The sequence below is a fragment of the Oncorhynchus masou genome, chromosome 24, assembly GCF_036934945.1.
Source record: "Oncorhynchus masou masou isolate Uvic2021 chromosome 24, UVic_Omas_1.1, whole genome shotgun sequence".
In the NCBI taxonomy this organism is placed as follows: domain Eukaryota; kingdom Metazoa; phylum Chordata; class Actinopteri; order Salmoniformes; family Salmonidae; genus Oncorhynchus; species Oncorhynchus masou.
In genome coordinates, this window is record NC_088235.1 from 87,690,773 (window position 1) to 87,713,303 (window position 22,531).

Here is a 22,531-nt window from a genome sequence, read left to right on the forward strand (position 1 = left end):
GTTGGAGCGCCTCTTGGATGTAATCCTCCATTGCCTTGGTTTCAGTCACCGAGAGAGGGTAGATGCGTCTGCACGGAGGCACAGACCCTGCCCACAGGTCGATGGCACAGTCCCAGGGGCAATGAGGAGGAAGACTGGTGGCGCGGGTCTTGGAGAATACCTCCCGCAGTTACTGGTATACCTCCATAATGTTGGGCTGAAGGACAACAGCAGGACTCTCAATCGACGCGGAACCAGAGGGGATGGGGATCAGGTCCTCTGGCAATCGGGTGACCAGTCTTTGATTCTCATCCTCGATCCTTCCATAAGACCTTGAAGTAACTCATTGTGTCTTCCAATGGTGGATCCTTGAGAGGATTGCGGAGCTGGTCCAAGTCTGCTGGGTCAGTCATGGCCAGTTCGTACTATCAGACCTCAGGATAAGACCCAGATGCAGACAGTTCGAACAGATGTTTATTAACAAAACAGGGGGCAGAAAGACGACAAGTCAAGGGCAGGCAGAGGGCGGTAATCCAGGGCAGAGTCAGAAAGGTCCTGAACGGCAGGCTCAGGGTCAGGGCAGGCATACTAGTCAAAATCGGAAAAACTTTAAAAACAAGGGCTAGAGAGAAGCAGGTGTACGGGGAAAAACGCTGGTAGGCTTGACGAGACAAGACAAACTGGCAACAGATAAAAAGCACAAGACAGGTGAAACAGATCAGGGTGTGACAGATTCAAGTAAAAGTGAAAGTCACCCAGTAAAATACTACTTGAGTTAAAGTCTAAAAGTATTGGGTTTTAAATATATTTAAGTATCAAAAGTAAATGTACAGTAGTTGCTAAAATATACTTAAATATCCAAATTAAAATTAAAAGTATGAATAATTAAAAATAGTGAGTCCGCCAGATCAGAGACAGTAGGGATGACCAGGGATGTTCTCTTGATAAGTGTGCAGTAAAAAGTACATTTTTTCTTTAGGAATGTAGTGAAGTAAATGTAGTCAAAAATATAAATAGTAAAGTAAAGTACAGATACCCCCAAAAAACGACTAAAATAGTACTTTTAAGTATTTTTACTTAAGTACTTTACAACACTGGTATTATCACAGTTGCGAACATACCGACACAAGCAAAGACCAAGGTGGCACTCAGCGAACTGTACAAGACCAAGCAGTGTCAGTGGAAGGTCCAAAACATTGTCAGACTCCAGCCACCCAAGCCATAGACTGTTCTCTCTCTTTTTATATCTTTTTTATTCGCTTATATTTTTTTATATTTTTCTTAACCCCAGCTTCAACATACTCTACTGCAACCCGCCTCACCCAATGTAGTATGGATCTGCTATTTTCTTTACTTTAGAACCGGAACCCCCAACAGAAGCTAGCCAGCTAACTAGCTAGTAGTCAGCTAGCCACTGCTAACGGTCATCAGCTAACCATTAGCCTGGATAACTCCTGCCAGTCTGCACAACGTGATTCAACCCAGAGCTTATCGGACTTATTTTTCTCCATATCCCCGGATTCCTACCGCAAGTGGGTCAGAAGTTTACATACACTAATTTGACTGTGCCTTTAAAAAGATTGGAAAACTCCAGAAAATGATGTAATGGCTTTAGAAACTTCTGATAGTCTAAGTGACATAATTTGAGTCAATTGGAGGTGTACCTGTGGATGTATTTCAAGGCCTGCCTTCAAACTCAGTGCCTCTGTCTAGACATCATGGGAAAATCAAAAGAAATCAGTCCAGACCTCAGAAAAACAATTGTAGACCTCCACAAGTCTGGTTCATCCTTGGGAGCAATTTCTAAATGCCTGAAAGTACCACGTTCATCTGAACAAACAATAGTACACAAGTGGAAACACCATGGGACCACGCAGCCGTCACACCGCTCAGGACGGAGACGCGTTCTGTCTCCTAGAGATAAATGTACTTTGGTGCGAAAAGTGCTAATCATTCCCAGAACAACAGCAAAGGACCTTGTGAAGATGCTGGAGGAAACAGGTACAAAAGTATCTATATCCACAGTAAAACACAGAGTCCTATATCGACATAAGCTGAAAGGCCGCTCAGCAAGGAAGAAGCCACTTCAAAACTGCCATAAAAAAAGCCAGACTAAGGTTTGCAACTGCACATGGGGACAAGGATCGTACTTTTTGGAGAAATGTCCTCTTGTTCTGATGAATCAAAAATAGAACTGTTTGGCCATAATGACCATTGTTATGTTTAGAGAAAAAAGGGGGTGGCTTTCAAGCCGAAGAACACCATCCCATCCATGAAGCACGGGGGTGGCAGCATTATGTTGTGGGGGTGCTTTGCTGAAGGAGGAAAATTATGTGGATATATTGACAACATCTCAAGACATCAGTCAGGAAGTTAAAGCTTGGTCGTAAATGGGTCTTCCAAATGACCCCAAGCAGACGTTCAAAGTTGTGGTAAAATGGCTTAAGGACAACAAAGTCAAGGTATTGGAGTGGCCATCACAAAGCCCTGACCTCAATCCTATAGAAGATTTGTGGTCAGAACTGAAAGAGCGTGTGCGTGCAAAGAGGCCTACAAACCTGACTCAGTAACACCAGCTCTGTCAGGATGAAAGGGCCAAAATTCAACCTATTGTGGAAAGCTTGTGGAAGGCTGCCCAAAAGTTTGACCCAAGTTAAACAATTTAAAGGCAATGCTACCAAATACTAATTGAGTGTATGTACATTTCTGACCCACTGGGAATGTGATGAAAGAAATAAAAGCTGAAATAAATCATTATCTCTACTATTATTCTGACATTTCACATTCCTAAAATAAAGTGTTGATCCTAACTGACCTAAAACAGGGAATTTTTACTTGGATTAAATGTCAGGAATCATGAAAAACTGACTTTAAATGTATTTGGCTAAGGTTGTATGTAAACTTCTGACTTCAACTGTATACTGCTGCTACTGTCTATTATCTATCCTGTTGCCTAGTCACTTTACTCCTACCTGTATGTACATAGCTACCTCAATTACCTCGTACCCCTGCACATTGACTCGCTACTTTTACTTCCAGTATATAGCCATGTTATTGTTATTCGTTATACACTGTGTATTTATTCCTTGTGTCGCTATAATATATATATTTTTAATCTTTAACTGCATTTTTGGAAAATGACCCAGAAGTAAGTTATTCACTGTTAGTCCTCACCTGTTGTTTACAAAGTATGTAACAAATAAGATTCAATTTGATTAGCCAGTAAGAATTCTCTGTAAAGAGTGAATACTCACAAAGCCGCCGTCCCAGATGGCATCCCTGGCTGTGTCCTCAGAGTGTGTGCCCAGCAGCTGGCGGGTGTCTTCCCGGACATCTTCAGCCTTTCCCAGGCTGTAGTCCCCACCTGATTCAAGGAGACCACCATCATCCCAGTGCCCAAGAAAAACAAGGTGACATGCCCAAATGACTATCGCTCTGTCGCATTCACCCCGGGCATCATGAATTGCTTCGAGAGGCTGGTCATGGCCCACATCAATGCCAGCATGCCAAGCACACTGGACCCACTCCAAGTTGCCTGCTGCTCGAATAGATCCATTGAATATTCCATTTCCATCGCTATACACATGGCAGTAACACATCTCAACAAGAGGAACACCTACGTGAGAATGCTATTCATTGACTAAAGTTCAGCATTCAACGTTATTCGACACCAACCTCAGAGTCCTGGGTCTGGACACCACTTTCTGCAACTGGATCCTGGACTTCCTGATAGACAGAGCACAGGCTGTGATAATTGGCAACAACACCTCCTACACACTGACTCTTAACACAGGGGCCCCTCAGGGGTGTATCCTCAGCCTCCTGCTGTACTCTCTGTTCACCCACGACTGTGTGGCTTTGGACAATACCACAGTTGTAGGCCTGATGACAAGTCAACCTGTAGGGAGGAGGAAAGTGAACTGGCATTGTTGTGCCAGAACAACAACCTCTCCCTCATCATCAGTAAAGCAAATTAGTTGATTGTTAACTTCAGGAAGTAGATGAGGGAACATGCCCCGATCCACATCAACGGGACTGCAGTAGAGAAAGTTGGCAGTTTTATGTTCCTCTGTGTCCAGTTCACCAAGGAATTGACATGGACCAACAACACCACCACTCTTGTCAAGAGGGCACAACAGTGGCTGATTAAATTCAACATACCACCCTATCTCCATATACTACCGCTGCACCATCAAGAGCGTCCTGACTGGTTGCATCACTGCCTGGTAAGGGAATTTCTCTGTCCCTGACCGCAAGGCCCTCCAGTGGGTGGTTTAGATGGCCCTGCACATCACTGGAACTGTGCTCCCAACCATTCAGGACATCTACTCGAAACCTGAGAAAGGCCCACAGCATCGTCAAGGACCCCACAGAGCATGAGGTCTGATACCAACAGGCTCAGATACAGTTTCTTTCTACAAGCACCTGCTCTGATTCTCCACACCTTAGCACACATGCACCCAATCATATACATACACCCACATAGACATACACACACAAAAAATACATTCTTTATTCATGGCTGTGTTCTTAGGCAAAATTATGAGTGAGCCCACTCCCTTGGCTGAGAAGCAACCCCACACATGAATGATCTCAGGATACTTTACTGTTGGCATGACACAGAACTGATGGTAGCGCTCACCTTGTCTTCTCCGGACAAGCTTTTGTCCGGATGCCCCAAACAATCGGAAAGGGGATTCATCAGAGGAAATGACTTTACCCCAGTCCTCAGAAATCTAATCCCTGTACCTTTTGCAGAATATCAGTCTGTCCCTGATGTTTTTCCTGGAGAGAAGTGGCTTCCTTGCTGCCCTTCTTGACACCAGGCCATCCTCCAAAAGTCTTCACCTCACTGTGCATGCAGATGCACTCACACCTGCCTGCTGCATTTCCTGAGCAAGCTCTGTAGTGGTGGTGCCCTGATCCCGCAGCTGAATCAACTTTAGGAGATGGTCCTGGCGCTTGCTGGACTTTCTTGGGCGCCCTGAAGCCTTCATCACAACAATTGAACCGCACTCCTTGAAGATCTTGATGATTCGATAAATGGTTGATTTAGGTGCAATCTTACTGGCAGCAATATCCTTGTCTGTGAAGCCCTTTTTGTGCAAAGCAATGATAACGGCACGTGTTTCCTTGCAGGTGACCATGGTTGACAGAGGAAGAACAATGATCACAAGCACCACCCTCCTTTTGAAGCTTCCAGTCTGTTATTCGAACTCAATCAGCATGACAGAGTGATCTCCAGCCTTGTCCTCATCAACACTCACACCTCACCTGTGTTAACGAGAGAATCACTGACATGATGTCAGCTGGTCCTTTTGTGGCAGGGCTGAAATGCAGTGGAAATGTTTTTTGGAGGATTCAGTTCATTTGCATGGCAAAGAGGGACTTTGCAATTAATTGCAATTCATCTGATTACTCTTCATACCATTCTGGAGTATATGCAAATTGCCATCATACAAACGGAGGCAGCAGACTTTGTGAAAATTCATATTTGTGTCATTCTCAAAACTTTTGGCCACAACTGTAATTGCAGGACATTAGAACATAAATTCTACTCGCAGCCCTCTGACAAATGTGTAGAATTGCAGGAAACTAACTTTAAAACAGCAAAATGTTGTCTCTGTGAACAAAAGGAGGGGCCTCTAACTCCACCCCCCCCCCCCCCCTTCTGACACATTTAAATGCAGTCTTTCTCTCTGCTTCGATCACTCCTGGGGCTCTGATGTATTCCGCCCATTTCTTTACAGGGACTGCTAGAATCTCATTCTGCCTTCATCACAGTCAATGGCCAGTAAGTGGGGTTTTTAAAGGGTGTACTTGTTTGGCATGTGGCTAATGAGCCTGTGTGTTTCCTGTGCGCTGGGCTGTCTTTCCACTTTAGAGACACACAGGTACTGAGGCAAGGGCCAAGGTTAAATCCTTTTCCCTGTCGTCCTCTTATTTTCATAAGGCTAATGAACATGTGAACAGATGTACATCTTTAAATTGTCAAAATGCTCACTGACAACATCTGTCTGAATTTTGGGCAATGTACCTATTTCATCACATTTTAATGTTGCCACTTGCAAGGATTCTGAGACTATTAATTGACATTAAGGGCCCTGGCATTGTTGAGGCATCTTTCATTACGGTTTGGTTTATCATAGAGGTTGTTGGCAGTATTGATCCTCGCTGGAGTAGTCCTTGCTTTAGTGAACACCTTTGGAGAGATGGTTATATGAGTTTGACCTACACACTAGTCAACCTCATCTACAGCTTATTCATACTCTACTCTGTCTGACCATTGTCTCAATCCTGAAGTATGTTACTGCTGTGGTCTTTCTGTATGTTTTACAAATATATTCTGGTCTTTGTATGTTATCACTTAGATACATGGAGGGTCAGAATAGGACAACTGTCCATGTAGACTTTTATGAGGAATACTTTTAGATTGAGCACAGTATTTCCTGTTGTATTCATGAAATGCTCAAGAGGTATTGAGACTGCATAGTACGTATATTCGTGAGAAAGTGTATTGAGAGAGACTGGAAAGAAAGAGAAGAAGCATAATTCCGTGTCCAAAATGTGTTGCAGTAAGTAACAGCTTTCAACATACTAGGCTCATTCATACGGTGAATGCCTCGTCTGATACGCAATTGCACACGTGGTTCTCGAAAGATGATTATCTTCTTAAGTAGTGTGTAGCAAATTCTACTCGATGAAAAGCCAAAATGAGGATGACATCATGGCATTTGATGCATCCTACATTTTAGAAATTTCACATTGAAGGGTTCAGCAATATGTGTGTAGGCTTCTACTAGAGTCTGTACATGGCACGATCATATACTGTACTAACAACGACAGCTTACTGATTTGAGAATAATACGTTTCCGTATGCTGAAGTATGCTGTACTAATGAATAAAGGCTTGCCGTCCTAAAGAAGACGTTCTCTTATAGTATTCTTTGAGTCCGTCTACCCCTCGACAAACAATAAAAAGTCTTATTTTCGCATACCCAAAATACTTACTATTTAGTAGTACGGGTATTCGGACATGGCATATGTCTTACATGAGCCTCAAGCAGATGGGTTTCATGAAGAGGGTTCTTAAGCCTCCTATATTATGCAGTATTTGTAATGTGTCAGCTATAAACATGGGAATCAAACTGTTGATAATAATGAATGAAGGATGCTCACCCCTCCATATCAAAGATACAGAACACATGAAAGACACTGAAAATGTGAGCTGGAATAGAAAACAGATTTGAAAACCAAAGGCCACTGAACAATTTCCATAAAATAAGGATTGTGTTCATGCAAATTAATTCCAGACCTTTGCTACCTGCTTATTTGGAAATAATTCTGCTTAGTGATAATTCGGCTTACAGTAGGAAAGCAAACCTCTTGGACATTGTAAACAAGTAGCAAACAGTTTGTTGTGCTCATAATCTGTGCAATAGATTGCATTAGGTCTTAATTACATTAGATCTGAACAACCCAAAAGTTGAAACAACTCATGCACCTCTGCAATAGATCATTTGTAGTCTATCCCTAGAAGATCATAACGCAAAACCCAATACACAATGCAATTGCCTTGTGTGGTACAGTATTGTACAGTTTGATATTACATACTGTTGTATGGAACTTGGTTTACAGTCATGCAGTGCATATTATTATTTCATACAGTGCCTTGCAGTAGTTGTGACAGAGGGGTGAATGTAGCACCATTGGTATCAATAAAGCCACAAGTCCACACCAGGAAGACCAGCCACTGTCAATAGCCACTTAGTATTGATTTCACATGTAGTGAGGTAGAGATGCAGGCGGGCCTCACCAATAACCAACCAAACTATCCAAGCGTTTTACAGATGAGGCATGGCTACACATACCGAGATCCTGGTGTAATTATTATATAGAGGTCCTAGAGCCCATTCCAAGAAGAAATCATCACATAATGTCTATGTTTATTTAATTTATTTGCCACATAACTGCATTTCGTATGATTTTTCTACAGTGGAATTGGACATACGGTATGTAATGCAATATGTAATCCATTCAATTATTCTGCACATGTTATGAACTTGAGTGAAGACCCAAACGCGGTTTTAACAGAAAACAGAGTTCTTTAATAAAAAACAGGAATGGCATAAATCCTCTTCCAACGTAGTCAATGGAACAAAAGAACGTAGTATAATGCAGGTTGCACCTGCCATGCAGACTCCGACAGGACAGGACAAGGTGGAAGCAAACGAGACGACAGCTTGCTTCTGGCATCAAAAAACACAAACAAGAATCAGACACTGAAAGTAGCAGGAACAGAGAAAGAAATAGAGACCTAATCAGAGGGGGAAGAGAGAACAGGTGGGGAAAGAGAGAATGAGCTAGTTAGGAGAAATGTAGAACAGCTGAGGGATGAGAGACAGAGAAGGTAACCTAAAAAGACCAGCAGAGAGAGAATCAAGAGAAAGGACAGGAACAGACATAACAAGACATGACAGTACCCCCCCCACTCACCGAGCGCCTCCTGAGCGCATCTCGAGGAGGAAACCTGGCGGCACGGAGGAAATCATCGATCAGCGAACGGTCCAGCACGTCCCGAGAGGGAACCCAACTCCTCTCCTCAGGACCGTACCCCTCCCAATCCACTAGGTACTGATGACCACGGCCCCGAGGGCGCATGTCCAAAATCTTACGAACCCTGTAGATGGGTGCGCCCTCGACAAGGATGGGGGGGGGAGGGACGAGCTAGGAAGAACGGGCTTAACACAGGAGACATGGAAGACCGGGTGAACGCGACGAAGATAGCGCGGGAGAAGAAGTCGCACTGCGACAGGATTAATGACCTGGGAAATACAGAACGGACCAATGAACCTGGGGCCAACTTGCGAAGCTGTCTTAAGGGGAAGGTTCTGAGTGGAGAGCCATACTCTCTGACCGCAACAATATCTAGGACTCTTGGTCCTACGCTTATTAGCGGCCCTCACAGTCTGCGCCCTATTACGGCAAAGTGCCGACCTGACCCCCTTCCAGGTGCGCTCGCAACGCTGGACAAAAGCCTGAGCGGAGGGGACGCAGGACTTGTGCGAGCTGAGATGAGAACAGCGGAGGCTGGTACCCGAGGCTACACTGAAAGGGGATAGACCGGTAGCAGATGGGAAGCGAGTTGTGGGTTTACTCTGCCCAGGGGAGCTGTTCTGACCAAGACGCAGGTTTATAAAAGAAAGACTGCGTTGCGACCAACAGTCTGATTGGCCCGTTGGTTGCCGTTAGACTGGGGATGAAAGCCGGACGAGAGACTGGACGGAAGCCCCAATCAAACGGCAAAACTCCCTCCAAAATTGAGACGTGAACTGCGGGCCTCTGTCGGAAACCATTCGTCAGACGGAAGGCCATGAATTCGGAAAACATTCTCGATAATGATCTGAGCCGTCTCCTTAGCAGAAGGGAGCTTATCGAGAGGAATGAAATGAGCCGCCTGACAGAGAATCTATCGACAACCGTAAGAATAACTGTCTTCCCGCTGATGAAGGCAGTCCGGTGATAAAATCTAAAGCGATGTGAGACCACGGTCGAGAGGGAATGGGAAGCGGTCTGAGACGGCCGGCAGGAGGAGAGTTCCCAGATTTAGTCTGCGCGCAGTTTTCCGAACAAGCGGCGACAAATCGACACGCGTCATCCGAGTGGGCCACCAGAAACGCTGGCGAATGGCATGCAGATGCGTACCCGAAGGCCGGGGTGGCCGGCAAGCTCTGGCAGAGTGGGCCCACTGAAGAACGGCCGGACGAGTAGGAACGGGAACGAACAGAAGGTTCCTAGGGCAAGCTGCGACGGAGTGTGGCGAGTGCTTGCTTTACCTGCCTCTCAATTCCCCAGACAGTCAACCCGACAACACGCCCCTCAGGAAGAATCCCATCGGGGTCGGTGGAGACCTCAGAAGAACTGAAGAGACGAGATAAAGCATCAGGTTTGGTGTTTTTGAGCCCGGACGATAAGAAATAACAAACTCGAAACGAGCGAAAAACAGAGCCCAACGAGCCTGACGCGCATTAAGTCGTTTGGCTGAACGGATGTACTCAAGGTTCCTATGGTCAGTCCAAACGACAAAATGAACGGTCGCCCCCTCCAACCACTGTCGCCATTCGCCAAGGGCAAGCGGATGGCAGAGTGAGTTCGCAGATTACCAACATCATAGTTACGTTCTGACGGCGATAAGCGATGAGAGAAAAACTGCGCAAGGATGGACCTTGCCGTCAGAGAGAGCGCTGAGAAAGAATGGCTTGGACGCCCACCTCTGACGCGTCAACCTCAACAACAAACTGTCTAGAGATGTCAGGTGTAACAAGAATAGGTGCGGATGTAAAACGATTCTTAAGAAGATCAAAAGCTCCTGGGCGGAAACGGACCACTTAAAGCACGTCTTAACAGAAGTAAGGGCTGTGAGAGGAGCTGCCACCTGACCGAAATTACGGATGAAACGACGGTAGAAATTAGCGAAGCCCATAAAGCGCTGCAGCTCGACGCGTGACTTAGGAACGGGCCAATCAATGACAGCCTGGACCTTAGCGGGATCCATCTTAATGCCCTCAGCGGAAATAATGGAACCGAGAAAAGGGACAGAGGCGGCATGAAAAGTGCACTTCTCAGCCTTCACATAAAGACAGTTCTCCAAAAGGCGCTGGAGGCGCGTCGCACGTGCTGAACATGAATCGAGAGAGACGGTGAAAAATTCAGGATATCATCCATGTAATGGCCAGTAAAACAAAAATGTTCAGCATGTCTCTCAGGACGTCGTTAACTAGTGCCTGAAAGACAGCTGGGGCGTTAACGAGGCCGAAAGGAAGAACCCGGTATTCAAAGTGCCCTAACGGAGTGTTAAACGCCGTCTTCCACTCGTCCCCCTCCCTGATGCGCACGAGATGGTAGGCGTTACGAAGGTCCAATTTGGTGAAAAACCTGGCTCCCTGCAGGATCTCGAAGGCTGAAGACATAAGAGGAAGCGGATAACGATTCTTAACTGTTATGTCATTCAGCCCTCGATAATCCACGCATGGGCGCAGGGACCCGTCCTTCTTCTGAACAAAAAAGAACCCCGCGCCGGCGGGGAGGAGGAGACTATGGTTTACCGGCGTCGAGCGAAACCGACAAATAATCCTCGAGAGCCTTACGTTCGGGAGCCGACAGAGAGTATAATTTACCCACACTAGTTCCCGGAAGGAGATCAATACTACAGTCATACGACCGGTGTGGAGGGAGAGAAGTGGCCTTGGAACGACTGAACACCGTGCGCAGATCGTGATCTCCTCCGGCACCCCTGTCAAATCGCCAGGCTCCTCCTGTGAAGAAGAGACAGAGGAAACAGGAGGGATAGCAGACATTAAACAGGTTACATGACAAGAAACATTCCAGGATAGGATAGTATTACTAGACCAATTAATAGAAGGGTTATGGCGCACTAGCCAGGGATGACCCAAAACAACAGGTGTAAAAGGTGAACGAAAAATTAAAAAAGAAATGGTTTCGCTATGATTACCAGAGACAGTGAGGGTTAAAGGCAGCGTCTCACGCTGAATCTTGGGAGAGAACTACCATCTAAAGCGAACAAGGCCCTGGGCTCCCTAACTGTCTGAGAGGAATGTCATGTTCCCGAGCCCAGGTCTCGTCCATAAAACAGCCCTCCGCCCCAGAGTCTATCAAGGCACTGCAGGAAGCAGATGAACCGGGCCAGCGGAGATGGACCGGAAAGGTAGTGCGTGATCCAGAAGGAGAGGCCTGAGTAGTTGCGCTCACCAGTAGCCCTCCTCTTACTGATGAGCTCTGGCCCTTTACTGGACATGAGGTGACAAAATGACCAGCGGAGCCGCAGTAGAGACAGAGGCGATTGGTGATTCTCCGTTCCCTCTCCTTGGCCGAGATGCTGAATACCCCCAGCTGCATAGGCTCAGCATCCGAGCCGGCGGGGGAGGGTGGCAGTGATGCGGCAGGTGGCAGTGATGTGGAGAAACAACGGAAACGTGAGCTCCTTTCCACGAGCTCCGACGAAGATCAAACCGTCGCTCTATGCGAATAGCGAGAGCTATTAAGGAGTCCAGACTGGAAGGAACCTCCCGGGAGAGGATCTCATCCTTAACCTCGACGTGGAGACCCTCCAGAAAATGCAGCAAAGCCGGCTGTTCCAGTCACTAGAGGCAGGGAGTCAAACTCAATAGAATAATCCGTTATGGATCTATTCCCCTGACATAGGGAAGACAGGGCCCTGGAAGCCTCCTCGCCAAAAACAGAACGGTCAAAAACCCAGATCATCTCCTCCTTAAAGTCCTGATACTGGTTAAACACTCAGCCCTCGCCTCCCAGACTGCCGTGCCCCACTCACGCGCCCGTCCGGTAAGGGAGAGAAATGACGTAGGCGATGCGGGCTGCGCTCCTGGAGTAAGTGTTGGGCTGGAGAGAGAACACCACATCACACTGAGTGAGGAATGAGCGGCACTCAGTGGGCTCCCCAAGTAACACGGCGGGTTGTTGATCCTGGGCTCCGGAGACTCGGAAACCCTGGAAGTGGGCGGTGGATCGAGGTGGAGTTGGTGAACCCGTCTTGTGAGGTCGGAGACTTGGACGGCCAGGGTCTCAACGGCATGTTGAGCAGCAGACAATTCCTCCTCGTGTCTGCCTAGCATCGCTCCCTGGATCTCGACGGCGGAGTGAAAAGGGTCCGGAGCCGCTGGGTCCATTCTTGGTCTGATTCTTCTGTTATGAACTTGAGTGAAGACCCAAACGCGGTTTTAACAGAAAACAGAGTTCTTTAATAAAAAACAGGAATGGCATAAATCCTCTTCCAACGTAGTCAATGGAACAAAGAACGTAGTATAATGCAGGTTGCACCTGCCATGCAGACTCCGACAGGACAGGACAAGGTGGAAGCAAACGAGACGACAGCTTGCTTCTGGCATCAAAAAACACAAACAAGAATCAGACACTGAAAGTAGCAGGAACAGAGAAAGAAATAGAGACCTAATCAGAGGGGGAAGAGAGAACAGGTGGGGAAAGAGAGAATGAGCTAGTTAGGAGAAATGTAGAACAGCTGAGGGATGAGAGACAGAGAAGGTAACCTAAAAAGACCAGCAGAGAGAGAGAATGAAGAGAAAGGACAGGAACAGACATAACAAGACATGACAGCACAACCATGTACCACAATATATCATGCCTTGGAAGTGCAAATGAGAAATCCACACACCAGCTTACCCAATACAGCTGAAGGTTCTGTTTCTCAGGGCTAGTACTGACAGCAGCTAGCCGACAGTGTATCAGGTATGGATGTGTCAGTGTGTTTGGTCTGCTTGTCTGCCTTGGGAAGTCATCCTGTACCCAGTGATCTCAGCTCCATTCCCTCAGTCTTGTGGTTAGATCAATACAGCCACTCTGCTCTTGCTCGTGATACTGATGGAGATCAGAGGGTGTGATGCACAACTGACATCCTCACACGATTCAAAAGAGAATGGATTGACTACCCGATGCAAGGGCCATGTGGGGCTTGTTGGAGGCACAGTTAACAATATGTACAGGTTGATCATGGGTTACAGTCTTCTGAAATGCAGAGCAAAATATTGATAGACTGCTAGTTAATTATGGATTGAAAAAGACAGAACACCTAAGTAATGTTAGTATGATGTTTAGTGAATATTGTTTCAATTTTGAGCAAAGCACAAAAGTATTGTCTAAATTGGCTAGCCGCTAGTTACATGATCTACTGAAAGTTCTTTATCCTCTTTACAACCCTGTGTTGATGAAACGCTAAGAATGAGTATGTACTAACATGACTGCCTTTCTTATCTCATTTTACATTTGAGTCAATTAGCAGACACTCTTATCCAGAGCGACTTACAGGAGCAATTAGGGTTAAGTACCTTACTCAAGTGCACATGGACAGATTTTTCACATAATCGGCTTGGGGATTCGAGCATACGAACTTTCGGTTATTGGTCCAAAGCAATTAACCACTAGGCTACCTCCCACCCCATTCTCTTCGTTTATCTTATCTTTCTCTTTCTGTGTACAAAACTATCTGTCTAAATATTTGGTACTATTCACATAGAGTACCTTTCTCCAGAAAACGCTGCTGAAAAAAAGCCAAGGAAAACTAAAGGGCTTCTCACAGCTGAAAGATTAGTGCAACATGGATCCCGTAACCGTTGCATGTGGTGCACGTCTCAACATGGCAGGAAGAGAGATACTGTATATATTTTTCACCTGGACCATTAATCATTCCTATTGGTGAGATTGCTTCTAGAGCAGTATGAGAGCCAAAGCCCAATGAGATAATAAACGATTGCTATAGGAGGGAAGAGAGAAGCCTGGCTCCCACCGTACGTTTCCTTACTGCAGACTGGCTTGGGGCGTGCCACAGTTGACTTACTTCCTTGCCACAGTCACCAGGGGCATGCTGCCTGCACTCAAGGAAACTTACAGCACTCTGTGTCAAAGGAAGGCCAACAAGATCATCAAGGACCTCAGCCAACTTAGTCACAGTCTTTTCACGCTGCTACCATCTAGCAGAAAATGACAGAACAGGTGCCACAAAGCTGGGGCCGAAAGACTGAAAAAGAGCTGCTATCTCCAGGCCATCAAATTGTTGAACAGCCATCACGCCATTCCCTGTAGCAAGTGAGAGTAGCAAGTAGTACTTCTGTAGTAAGAAACAATGGTAGACTCACACACACACAGCTCATACACATGCAGACTCAGTACACACATATACACACACACATGCATACGGCCATACTCACCAACACACACACAAACACATACTTCAATGCTGCAACACGTCCACATTAGTGTGGATGCTACCATGAATATGGGTAGTCCTGAATTGATCGTGAATTAAAATTACAGACGCACAAATATCATACACCCCAAAAATGCTAACCTCCCCTGTTATTGTAATGGTGAGATGTTCGCATCTTGGGGGTATAATATTTCTCACTCATCAATATTTACAATAAAAGTGACTCCAAAATAATCTGAAACACAACCAAAACAAACAGTAAATGTGTCCAACAAGTGTGTGGAGTCACAAGGTTGTTGTAATCATTGCATGCTAGGAATATGGGACCAAACACTAAACTTTTACTACTTTAATACACATGGACAGTGCATTCGGGAAGTATTCCGACCGCTTTGACTTTTTTCACATTTTGTTACGTTACAGCTTTATTCTTAAATTTATTAAATTGTTTTTTTCCTTGACAATCTACACAATACCCCATAATGATAAAACAAAAACATTTATGTAAGTATTCAGACACTCTACTCAGTACTTTGTTGAAGCACCTTTGGCAGCGATTACAGCCTTCAGTATTCTTGGGTATGACGCTACAAGCTTGGCACACCTGTATTTGGGGAGTTTCTCCTATTCTTCTCTGCAGATCCTCCCATCTCCACAGAGGAACGAACTCTGGAGCTCTGTCAGGGTGACCATCAGGTTCTTGGTCACCTCCCTGAGCAATTAAAACATTAATTTAATACATTTTAAAATAAGGCTGTAATGTAACACAACGTAGAAAAGTCAACACTTTCCGAATGCACTGTAAGGGAATTTGTCCCAATTCTTTTGGTCCCCTAAAAAGGGGGACTATGTACAAAAAGTGTTGTAATTTCTAAACAGTTCAACCAATATAGATGAAAATACCCTCAAATTAAAGCTGACCGTCTGCACTGATAGTACTTTTAACAGTTCAAATCGAAAGTGGGTGAGTACAGATCCAAAACAACAATGTGTCCCAATACTCTTGTAGCTCACTGCATATACTGTAGAAACATTACAGTATATATGTCACGACTTCCGCCGAAGTTGGTCTCTCTCCTTGTTCGGATGGCGTTCGGCGGTCGAAGTCACCGACCATTCTCTAGCCATCGCTGATCCTCTTTTCCTTTTCCTTTGGTTTTGTCTTGTCTTCCATCACACCTGGTTCCAATCCCATCAATTACATGTTGTGTATTTAACCCTCTGTTCCCCTTCATGTCCTTGTCGGTGATTGTTTGTTGTAAGTGCTTGTGTCTGTCCTGGTGTGCATCGGGTTATGTACCCATTTATTTTATTATTCTGTTTTCCGGTGGGTTTTGTTAATAAACTGCGCCTTTGGAAACACAGCTATTTCTTTCCTGCGTCTGACTTCTCTGCTGCCAGTTCGCACCCCTTACAATATACATCTTTTATACTGTTTTTCACACTGTGTATTCATATACTGTATCCGTCATATAGCTCATTCTAATATATCTACTACTGTACATTCCATTTTTGTTACACTGTTGATACACACCGAATATTTGTACACTGGATTCGTATATATATATATACTGTATTCTTGACATAGCTAATATATCTACTACTGTAAATGTACATTCTCACTATATATTTTTGGTTTATGTACACATAGATTGCATTTGGATTACTGATACAGTGTTATTTGCGTTGCAAACTGGTATTCGTGATTTCTTGTTTTTTTGTTTTTGACTATTATTTGTGAACCTCTTTGACATTTTAACTGCAGTCTTAGAGCTAGTAACACACGCAATTCGTTGCACCCTCTATAACATCTGCTAACCTGTGTACGTGTACCAATGAACTTGATTTGATTTTATAGTGAGTCCAAACTTTTCAATTGAGCTCAGCCATAGCCTCAGAGAGACAAAAATCAAATTATTATTTTTAATGATTGATAATGAATCTTGTTCTCAAGTGCCCATAAGTCACTCTTCCTGACCAAATAGGATATGTCAGTGTTAAGGGCACAAATAGACTCAAATCACCATTTGTTAATATTCCGATTCAGATGTTAAAGTTGTAATTAGCAAGAATAATCACATCACACTGCAGGTAACCTTGAAGTCTGTCCTGCTGTAAACTATTTCCATTGAGAGACCAACTCATTATCTAGCATTGTGACCGTCAATGAGTCAACTCTTCAGAGATAATGCAGAGGGAGCCATTTTAATTCCATTCAGATAACTGTTCAAATAATAATATTTTGTTTGAGAGAAACATTATGGATTGAAAACACAAACGGCAGGAATAGTGTGGAGTTGAAGAGGCCAGTTTGCTACATTGTTATTCGAGTGTGACTGTTGCTGTCACCCCAGCCGGGCGCTGGCAGTGGAAAATATAACCCTCCAAAATAAATGTGTTACTAAAGCAGGATTAGGCTCACATTTTGCCTGTTTTAATGAGGCTGAATCAATGGAGCATTTCGCCCATCTAAATCCCCATTGGTTTGCAGAAACCATTACTTCCAACTTAAAATCCACCAGCCTATTAGCGGGTCACCTGCAAGCCCCAATCAGAGGTGGAGGGCTTTGATAAAGAGAGAGAGAGAGAGAGAGATTTAAAGCTAATTTCCTGCAATTATACACATTTATCCATGGCTTGTGCCATGTTCTTATGTTATTGGAGTGACTCAAACATTATAAAACAAATCGATAGGGCCCATGCCATGACAGAAATAGTATTAAATGCATAATTTTTTTAATTTTAGATTCTTCTGGAATGTCTAGCTTTTATTTTGTTTGATAGTTATCAAAGATTATCTTATTTTAAAATATATGAGTTCATTATCTTTTCTATATACTTTATACAGTGAAAAGTTTGGACACAGCTACTCGTTCAAGGGTTTTTATTTATTTGTTACTATTTTCTACAATGTAGAATAATAGTGAAGACATCAAAACTATTAAATAAAACATATGGAATCATGTATTAACCAAAAACGTGTTAAACAAATCAAAATATATTTTATATTTGAGATTCTTCAAAGTTGCCACCCTTTTCTTTGATGACAGCTTTGCACACTGTTGGCATTCTCTCAACCAGCTTCATGATGTAGTCACCTTGAATGCATTACATTCAACAGGTGGGCCATGTTAAAAGTTAATTTAATGCTTTTGAGCCAATCAGTTGTGTTGTGACAAGGTAGGGGTGGTGTACAGAAGATAGCCCTATCTGGTAAAAGACCAAGTAAATATTATGACAAGGGCAGCTCAAAAAAGCAAAGAGAAATGACAGTCCATCATTACTTTAAGACATGAAGGTCAGTCAATTCTGAACATTTCAAGAACCTTGAAAGTTTCTTCAAGTGCAGTTGCAAAAAGCATCAAGCACTATGAAGAAACTCGCTCTCGTGAGGACCGCCACAGGAAAGGAAGACCCAGAGTTACCTCTGCTGCAGAGGATAAGTTCATTAGAGTTAACTGCAACTCATAAATTGCAGCCCAAATAACTGCTTCACAGAGTTCAAGTAACATACATCTCAACATCAATTGTTCAGAGAAGACTGCATGAATCAGGCCTTCATGGTCAAAATAATTGCTGCAAAGAAACCACTACTAATGGACACCAATAATAAGAAGAGACTTGCTTGGGACAAGAATCACGAGCAATGGACATTTGACGAGTGGAAATCTGTCCTTTGTTCTGATGAGTCCAAATGTTCGATTTTTGGTTCCAACCGCCATGTCTTTGTGTGACGCAGAGTAGGTGAATTAATGATCTCCGCATGTGTGGCTCCCACCGTGAAGCATGGAGTAGGAGGTGTGATGGTGTGGGGGTGCATTGCTGGTGACACTGTCTGTGATTTATTTAGAATTCAAGGCACACTTAACCAGCATGGCTACTACAGCATTCTGCAGCGATACACCATTCCCATCGGGTTTGTGCTTAGTGGGGCTACCATTTGTTTTTCAACAGGACAATGACCCAAAACACACCTCCAGGCTGTGTAAGGGCTATTTGACCAAGGAGAGTGATGGAATGCTGCATCAGATTACCTGGCCTCCACAATCACCTGACCTCAACCCAATTGAAATGGTTTGGGATGAGTTGGACCGCAGAGTGAAGGAAAAGCAGACAACAAGTGCTCAGCATATGTGGGAACTCCTTCAAGACTGTTGGAAAAGCATTACTCATAAATCTGGTTGAGAGAATTCCAAGAGCGTGTAAAGCTATCATCAAGGCAAAGGGCGGCTACTTTGAAGAATCTAAAATATAACATATTTTGATTTATTTAACAATTGTTTGGTTACTACATGATTTCATTTGTGTTATTTCATAGTTTTGATGTCTTCACTATTATACTACAATGTAGAAAATAAAAAAAATAAAGAAAAACCCTTGAATGAGTAGGTGTGTCCAAACCTTTGACTGATACTGGATATGCTTAGTCTTTTAAGTTTACACGCCCCCAAAACATCCAACCCCAAACATTTTTTTAAAGAAGAAATAAATCACAACAATATTTGTTTTACTACTTCGACAAAGGTGGTCAAAAAAAACACTTAGGTGACCTGCCCAAGACCTTTCCAACAGACTGACCTTGTCAGTGTAGGGGGAGGTTTATGAGTGTGAAGCTCATACAGTCAGAACAGATCCTAAGCCAGTGTTCCTGTGTTATCCATTGCAGTGGGGAGTTACAGGGAGGAGTGGCCCAACCTGACGTCTCTGCTGGTCCAGCCAATCTCTGCCTCCCTAGCCAAAAGGCTGCTCAACATCCAGTCTGTGGGAATGGGAAGTCCCTGTACTCCTCTGGCCATGCCTGCTGCCTCAGGTACAGTACTCCTTCTCAGTCTCAACCCACTCTAAAAAGCATGTACTGCATGTACTTCCTACTCTAGCCCATTTCCAGTGCTATAAGGGGATGCCCCTAATGTTCCTAGTTGCATATCCTCAGAGAAACAGTCAAGAGTCCCTGTCTGGATGGACAGGAGGAGGATAAATGTGTCAGGTGCAGTAGGAGTCTTTTCCCAGTCATTACATTAATCATCTATTATGATATAATGAGCCATTGAGCTCAAGAAGGAGACACAGCCAAGCTATTAGAAAACATTGGCCGGCCCTTCATTCCAATTGCAGGAGTAGCTAGGTATGTGGCGAGCAAATTATGTTCTCTGATATATGTTCCGTGGAGGAAAGAGGGAATACACTGCAGAGTGGGTCGTTATGGCCCTGTGAATTACAGCGATCCTCAACGTGATCTCATGGTTACGCTCGTCTTGATAATATATATGTTCAAAGACCATTACAGTTGTCAATCAGCCTCACTCATGCTATGCCCCTGGGATTTAGCTGAATCCATGAGTGGATGACTAGCGGAGTGCATTAAAATTCCCAGGCACCTCAGAGGTTACATTTAAGGAATCTGGTCCATAAAAATGTAAAATCAGGAAAAATATTGGTAAGTGTATCATTGGATTTAAATGTGAGAGTCTTCAGTGAAAGGTCATGGTTCATATTGAGAATATGTTTTTATTCTGAAAATATATTTAAAATGTATATTGTGTCTAATTCCCATTCAACATGGTGACCTCTTATCTCCTATAATGTACAGTACCTCTAATACAGTACCTCTAATTGGGGCTGTAGTGGAGCAGTTTGAGAGCTTCAAGTTCCTTGGTGTCCACATCAACAACAAACTAGAATGGTCAAAACACACCAAGACAGTCGTGAATTGGGCACGACAAAGCCTATTCCCCCTCAGGAAACTAAAAAGATTTGGCATGGGTCCTGAGATCCTCAAAAGGTTCTACAGCTGCAACATCGAGAGCATCCTGACTGGTGGCATCACTGCCTGGTACGGCAATTGCTCGGCCTCTGACCACAAGGCACTGCAGAGGGTAGTGCGTACAGCCCAGTACGTAAGCTGCCTGCCATCCAGGACCTCTATATCAGGCAGTGTCAGAGGAAGGCCCTAAAAATTGTCAAAGACCCCAGCCACCCCAGTCATAGACTGTTCTCTCTACCACTGCATGGCAAGCGGTACCGGAGTGCCAAGTCTAGTACAAAAAGGGTTCTCAACAGTTTTTACCCCCAAGCCATAAGACTCCTGAACAGGTAATCAAATGGCTACCCGGACTATTTGCATTGTGTGTGTCCCCACCTCAACCCCTCTTTTTACGCTGCTGCTACACTCTGTTTATCATAAAGCATGGTCACTTTAACTATACATTCATGTACATACTACCTCAATTGGGCTGACCAACCAGTGCTCCCGCACCTTGGCTAACTGTGCTATCTGCATTGTGTCCAGCCACCCACCACCCGCCAACCCCTCTTTTACGCTACTGCTACTCTCTGTTCATTATGTATGCATAGTCAATTTAACCATATCTACATGTACATACTACATCAATCAGCCTGACTAACTGGTGTCTGTATGTAGCCATGCTACTTTTATAGCCTCGCTACTGTATATAGCCTGTCTTTTTACTGTTGTTTTATTTCTTACTTACCTATTGTTCACCCAATACCTTTTTTGCACTATTGGTTAGAGCCTGAAAGTAAGCATTTCACTGTAAGGTCTGCACCTGTTGTATTCAGTGCACGTGACAAATAAACTTTGATTTGATTAGTATCACCTATGTTCCTTTTACTGTCACTCATCAAAAGTCAACACGAGCCTTTGATTGGACAGCTCTTTGTCACTTCAGCTGTTAATAAGCAATTATACCTGTAATTGTTTACCTGGAATATCTCCCTAATACAGCAGGCTATAAACGCCCTGCCAGGTTTACACCCAATAACAGAATAAAGAATATCCATTCTCTTTGCAGTGTCATCATGCTCTTCAAAAGTCAGTTGAGGTAAAATTAGGTAAATATTTAAAAGGACATTTAGGGTAAAATGGAAGGGTGCTTTATATCCCCGTCACAGCAACACCAGACCCTCTCCAGGAGGAGAAAGCAGTTGCATTAACTATTTTTTTAATGGGGGGTATTACGCTCTAATTCATGCTATTGGCTGAAAATCCCCTCTTATCTTTGCATCATCACCCAGGAGACCTAGCTAGCAAGTGCTGCAGTGCAGTTGTCTCTGGTTGATGGACAGTAGAGGATTTTGGCTCCAATGACAAAATGAAGGAAAACTGACTAAGTCAAATCCCTTGCCAAAGTCATAATAAAGAAGGTAAACACTCATGCTATCGGGGTGATTATGAGGCACTTCTGCTGTTGTCTTGGATGACTCTACGTTCTGCTCTTTTGAATCACCTCCAAAGGCAGAAAGGCATCTGCCAAGGATTTCACCAGACAGTCAGAAGTGAATGTGTGTGTCTGTGTCCGTGTGTCCGCGCGTCTGTATGTTGGAGTATGTGCATGGATGGGTTTTGCAATCTTGTCAATTCACCCTTGATATCCAGTATATTAAAACACTAAATGTGGCAAATTATGGTGTGCATCGTCTCTGAGAGGACCCCTGTCCTGCTGTTGACAGTAAGGCATGGAGGGACTGAAGGGGTTAAGAGGAGAGGTTTCTTTAGATGTATGCCTGGCTGGGTGAGGCTGTCTGCACCAGTCACTTCCCATTTTTCCATGTGTCCAAACCCCCCTGATTACTAACTGGAACAGCACCCTCCACGGCAGGCAGGCATCCCCTGTCATGCTGCAGACACGGACTCACCGAGCCGCACCGCCACACACTGACAATCAATGGGGCCAAAAATACCAGTGGCCACAACATGGTTGCTATCGATCCCTCAAAGAGAGGGGTGTCCCAGATGTGCACCTTTTCAGGGCCGCTTACAAGCCTCCCAAGCATG

At 44.3% G+C, this 22,531-nt stretch overlaps 1 protein-coding gene across 3 annotated transcripts in view; it reads left to right on the forward strand.

Annotated features, from left to right (window-relative positions):
• LOC135512919 (inactive N-acetylated-alpha-linked acidic dipeptidase-like protein 2) overlaps positions 1-22,531 on the forward strand; it is a 270,364-nt gene that overhangs the window by 157,055 nt on the left and 90,778 nt on the right. For all 3 annotated transcript variants that reach the window (XM_064935436.1, XM_064935437.1, XM_064935438.1), the window contains exon 6: positions 19,403-19,546. In XM_064935436.1, coding sequence (XP_064791508.1) covers positions 19,403-19,546 — 144 coding nt within the window. The remainder of the gene's footprint in view (positions 1-19,402; positions 19,547-22,531) is intronic.